Source organism: Passer montanus, unplaced genomic scaffold (assembly GCF_014805655.1).
Source record: "Passer montanus isolate IOZ18808 unplaced genomic scaffold, ASM1480565v1 scaffold38, whole genome shotgun sequence".
Classification (NCBI taxonomy): Eukaryota; Metazoa; Chordata; class Aves; order Passeriformes; family Passeridae; genus Passer; species Passer montanus.
Genome location: NW_024368596.1, coordinates 3,509,657 through 3,515,656, shown reverse-complemented (window position 1 = coordinate 3,515,656; position 6,000 = coordinate 3,509,657). Strand labels below are relative to the sequence as shown.

The window sequence follows — 6,000 nt, the reverse complement described above, 5'->3', positions numbered from 1 at the left end:
TCCAGCTTTCAGAGAACCAGATGTTCTTGGTGTTACTACACACAGCCCATGAATTAGTACAGCTTCTCTTGGAAAATGAAAGCAATGAAACACTTCTTGTTTAAAGCTCTAACTCCTTGAGAAGGCTGCCTCTGCAGGGAACAGAACCAGGCAGTTAGGAGTGTTTACTGGCTTTAAAAGCCTTCTTCCATTTCAAGGAAACAGCAAAAAAATTACTTATCTATACAGGGGAAAGAAGTGTAAATTCAGCTCTGAAGCAGGACTTAAAAAGGCATAGTCTCTGATGCTGCTGATTCACTTAACTTACTTTACAAGCAAAAGATGTAAAGCTGGTTACCAGGGCTTCATCCCCTTCTGGGACACTGGATTCAGGCTGCACCCCCTCTCATATGCCACTGAGAACAGGAAAGTCCTGCAAGCCCAGTGTAACTGCTTGCTCTCTTTGCACATTCCCCTTATACTGAGCAGTCAAAACCAACAACCAAAGCAGAAGATCTGGTGTTTGAACCAGAAGTTAACAGCTCTGTCCAAGGTGCAGACAGGGAATAGGACTCTGCTTGTCCCTTAGCTAGTTCAACACTGCCTTATTGAAAAAGAAAAGACAGAATTAGTTGTTAAATCAATAGGAAAAAATCTGATTATCAGGAAGCAGAGTGAGTACAACAACAATCATCTCTTGAGTGTAAAGCTATGCTCTAACTAGCCCATATGAGCTAGAGAATACCTCTGAATATTTCCATACTAAGCATGTACAAACGCATCCATTGTGCTGACAATGGGACAGCAGGACCCTCCCCAGAGCTCTGCCTGCACACCAGGGACTCACTGAGCTGTGCTGAAACTGGTGGATATGCAGCCAGTCAGCTGAAATAACTGATATTCTGCTAAGCAAAACCAAATTCTCAGAGTTTAGCTTTAGAAATCCAAGCTTTAAAAATCTCAGAACGCCCAAGCTAATCCAGTCATCGCTTTTGCAATAATTATATAGAAAATGTTGTGATTATTAGCACAAATACAGAGAAAAACTTCAAAAGATTTTCTTTAGCACTGCATTTTGGAGATAATATGCTTTACTTTAATATACAGTTGAAATGTCAAGGAAATCTGAAGTACGGAAGAGTTTAATTCAACACCAGCTCAACATCTTTTGGCAATGTAAAATTCACTGCTGGCACACTGTTCAGCAGAACCATTTTTACAGGAAAACATCTTTCATCTGTTTAGAAAAAGCCTTAAATTGGTTAAGAGATGCAACATTGCAAGCCTTCCCAACCTGTGTTTGTGTAGGTGAATATTTATTATGAAAAGCATTCTTTTTTTTTTTTTTTTTTTTTTTTTTTTTTTTTTTTTTTTTTTTTTTTTTTTTTTGTTGTTGTTGTTGTTTTTTTACATTGGAAGTAAGCTGCAAGCGTTTGGATATATCCTTATGGTACATCACCTCTCCTCTAACTACACTGAAGACTTCATTTAAAAAACAATCCAAACTAGATTGTGAGAAAACAACTACCACTATGGAAACTTTACTGGTAAAAAGGGTTTTTTTACATTGGAAGTAAGCTGCAAGCGTTTGGATATATCCTTATGGTACATCACCTCTCCTCTAACTACACTGAAGACTTCATTTAAAAAACAATCCAAACTAGATTGTGAGAAAACAACTACCACTATGGAAACTTTACTGGTAAAAAGGGAGTATCTGCATGGACACACACACAGACACACACACTCTCACTCCCTCCTCAGGTCAGCAGCAGCTAAACTCGAGGCAGTGCCCTAGGTTTCCTGCAGTTTTCTTTACATTTTCACACCCAGTAGGACAAATCTCCCATGCAGTGCAAACTAAGCTTTATATAATGATGTGATGCTCAGTCTCACACTCAAAAAAGGTGGTTTATATTTCAAACTAACTACTTCTGACTCATGTTTCTTAACTCTCTCCTCCCAACTGCCCAAGATCTGGCAGGTAAAAGCTATCAATACCCTCTCAGTTCAGCAGATATGGTCTCAGCAAATGGACATTCCTTTTTGCTTTTTACCATAAATGTTTCACCTGGGGAATAGTCTGAATTGCTCATTTTACTGTGTCCTCTGTTGTGAGGCTTAGTGCACATGAATGAGAGCTCTTGATTCCTTGTTTCCAGCTTTCAGAGAACCAGATGTTCTTGGTGTTACTACACACAGCCCATGAATTAGTACAGCTTCTCTTGGAAAATGAAAGCAATGAAACACTTCTTGTTTAAAGCTCTAACTCCTTGAGAAGGCTGCCTCTGCAGGGAACAGAACCAGGCAGTTAGGAGTGTTTACTGGCTTTAAAAGCCTTCTTCCATTTCAAGGAAACAGCAAAAAAATTACTTATCTATACAGGGGAAAGAAGTGTAAATTCAGCTCTGAAGCAGGACTTAAAAAGGCATAGTCTCTGATGCTGCTGATTCACTTAACTTACTTTACAAGCAAAAGATGTAAAGCTGGTTACCAGGGCTTCATCCCCTTCTGGGACACTGGATTCAGGCTGCACCCCCTCTCATATGCCACTGAGAACAGGAAAGTCCTGCAAGCCCAGTGTAACTGCTTGCTGTCTTTGCACATTCCCCTTATACTGAGCAGTCAAAACCAACAACCAAAGCAGAAGATCTGGTGTTTGAACCAGAAGTTAACAGCTCTGTCCAAGGTGCAGACAGGGAATAGGACTCTGCTTGTCCCTTAGCTAGTTCAACACTGCCTTATTGAAAAAGAAAAGACAGAATTAGTTGTTAAATCAATAGGAAAAAATCTGATTATCAGGAAGCAGAGTGAGTACAACAACAATCATCTCTTGAGTGTAAAGCTATGCTCTAACTAGCCCATATGAGCTAGAGAATACCTCTGAATATTTCCATACTAAGCATGTACAAACGCATCCATTGTGCTGACAATGGGACAGCAGGACCCTCCCCAGAGCTCTGCCTACACACCAGGGACTCACTGAGCTGTGCTGAAACTGGTGGATATGCAGCCAGTCAGCTGAAATAACTGATATTCTGCTAAGCAAAACCAAATTCTCAGAGTTTAGCTTTAGAAATCCAAGCTTTAAAAATCTCAGAACGCCCAAGCTAATCCAGTCATCGCTTTTGCAATAATTATATAGAAAATGTTGTGATTATTAGCACAAATACAGAGAAAAACTTCAAAAATATTTTCTTTAGCACTGCATTTTGGAGATAATATGCTTTACTTTAATATACAGTTGAAATGTCAAGGAAATCTGAAGTACGGAAGAGTTTAATTCAACACCAGCTCAACATATTTTGGCAATGTAAAATTCACTGCTGGCACACTGTTCAGCAGAACCATTTTTACAGGAAAACATCTTTCATCTGTTTAGAAAAAGCCTTAAATTGGTTAAGAGATGCAACATTGCAAGCCTTCCCAACCTGTGTTTGTGTAGGTGAATATTTATTATGAAAAGCATTCACTACAGCAAAAAGGCCATGTTGAAGTACCCTGCACTGCACAGTAAACGTGTAAGACTGGATACAGCATTTCAGCTCTCCAGCTGAAGTCAGGAAGGTGCTCAGCAGCTCCCCTGGCTCACTAACTGTGCTGGGTAGAGTTAATGCACAGAAGGAGACACAGAATAGCCCGTCGTGTACTGGGAACAAAAGTGCAGCAACAAATGAATACTCACAGTCAGTAAAACCCACAATCACCATAGAGAATCAATTGGCTCTTAAAAACGGGCTTAATTCCCACCAGCAGAACCTGGAGCAACACAAGCACGAGTCAAAAAGCAGAGCTGCAATATTTAAGTTTCCTAAGGAGAAGAACCAGATTTTCATGAAACTCAGCAGGAAAATGATCCAGGGAAAATTTGCAGCATGCACCATTTCTAGGCCTTCCAAGAATGCCAGTGAGTAATTTTCTAAAAGGAGGAATGTTACAGTAATCAAATCTCTCCAATATGAGTATTTCTGGGGGGAGATGCAAGAAAGTTGGGAATGTATATTTAACATGACAACACAGTTAAATTATTACAGAAAAAATGCTAGTAGGAATTTAAAAAACAAAAAGCCAAGAGGCTTTATTTCAAGAAAAACAATTAATATCATATTATTCAAAAACCTTTGTCAAACAAAGTCATTGCAAGTTAAGGTCCTCAGAAGGGTTTGGACAGGCGGGATCCATTTTCTGAAGGTACAGCTTAAACCCACGGGAGGATGCATATGTTTAACATCACATACACATGGGTGTAAACGCACACAGCTTTGCATTTCGTGTGTACACTAGAAACAAAACACACTTCACAATGTGGAGCTATACAGACTATACAATTTACACAGCTGGGTGTCATTCCAGCCCCAAATATTACCATTTGCTAGAAAACAAACTTTTACTTTGTACAAGACCTTGACATGAGCAAGTTTACCCCTCGCTGAGGAGGCTGAAACTGAACAATAAGCTAAACAGTCAAAAGACTTTATTTCAACTTGTACAAAAGGCATTAAAAAACCTAAAATACATGCTTTACCAAATATATTACATCATACAAGTCAGTGTGGTGTACTTGATAAACCCAGCTCAACTTCATTCACTTTTAATGGCATATTTAGTTCAAAATGTAAAACTGACTACACTGGAAAACATTTATTTTAAAATCAATTTCCAAGTGCATTACCTAAAAAAAATAAATTGCTCTAGCAAAAAAAAAAAAAAAAATAGAAATATATATATATATTACTGAGTGAAATAAGGAGCTCCCATTCAGAAAAACATTTTGTGTTCTGTGTAAGCATCATGTGGCATTTCATCTGATTCTTTCAACCAGGCATAGTACTCTAGACAATGTGTGAGGCATTTTTCTGTCTGCTTGGCAGATGGATTCCTTTTTAGAATGGTTAAATTGTTAGTTGCTCAAAACAAAGTTTAAATTCACGATTGGTGACTTAGCTAGAGTGTCAAAACACATGTGGGAACTGCCAACAAGAAAATACATCACATCTACTGAAGCTCTTTTTGGCCTCATTGTGATAATATCAGCCACAGAGTAAGGCATGTAGATCATAGCAATCACGAGTCACTCACAGTCCTTGTGTGATGGGAAAAGCATGTCACCCTGCTCTGTGTTACCTGACACTGATTTTTTCACATGGCTTTCGTTCCACATCACACAGAGGTGTGCACTGGTGTGGCAGAATGGGAAGGAGATGAGCCTCTGTCAGAGGAGGAGGAAATGGAACGTGTGGCAGCTTCCCGCTGCAAATCCTCAACCTTCTTCTGGAGCTCTGTCCTGATGGCCAGCAGTTCTTTAAGATTTTGGTGGATTGGAACCTGCCAGGAAAAGAAAGAAAAGGCTTACTGTGACTCTCATAGTGAGTTATCTTTTCCAGCAATGCATCTGCTGTTGCTTTCAATAACAAGGAATTCAACACTTGTGAATTTCAGTATGTCAATATTTAGGGAAAGTGTTTCCTCAGTCATTTGAAATGAAACATTGCAAGAAACTGTCCCTTTCTAACAACACAATTGGCAGGAAACCTATTAAAAAGTGTTTGCAAATGGTTTTGGTGAAATAACAAATATACTTCAATAAATGTGCCTGTATTCCTACCAATACCACTGTCAGCTGAACTTGGAATGCCTTTCCTGGGAATGATTTCTCTGGCCTGTTGGGACAGGACTTTATACACAGAGTAGAGTTAAAAAAGCTGGTTCCATATGGAGCATCTTGTTACTCTTCTAACCAGGCATCCTTCCAGGAGTCTGACCCCTTGCAGTGAGAAAAGTGCAGCAGCCAAGTGAACGGTGCCTGGACCTCCCAGAGTCTTACTCCAATAAATCTCTCAGAGAAGTGCATGGTACAGGTTTCTGCTTCTGACATTACCCAGCAAACATCAGAGATGCACCACTCTGCATCAGAGCCCTTTCATATTCATCTGAAACATTCAACTATATCGTGGCCAGAGGCAGATTCAAGCCATACTGGATTTTGCAGCTGGATTTGTTATCTCAGACAAGCAGAGAGAA

The 6,000-nt window shown here is 39.5% G+C and overlaps 1 protein-coding gene across 5 annotated transcripts in view; it reads right to left on the bottom strand.

Moving 5' to 3' along the window:
* Positions 1–3,211: 3,211 nt before the first annotated feature.
* The window catches only part of MTMR1 (myotubularin related protein 1), a 35,282-nt gene continuing 32,493 nt past the window's right edge, over positions 3,212–6,000 (bottom strand). For all 5 annotated transcript variants that reach the window (XM_039717401.1, XM_039717403.1, XM_039717405.1 and 2 more), the window contains one exon: positions 3,212–5,304. In XM_039717401.1, coding sequence (XP_039573335.1) covers positions 5,140–5,304 — 165 coding nt within the window. In that variant the 3' untranslated portion in view covers positions 3,212–5,139. The remainder of the gene's footprint in view (positions 5,305–6,000) is intronic.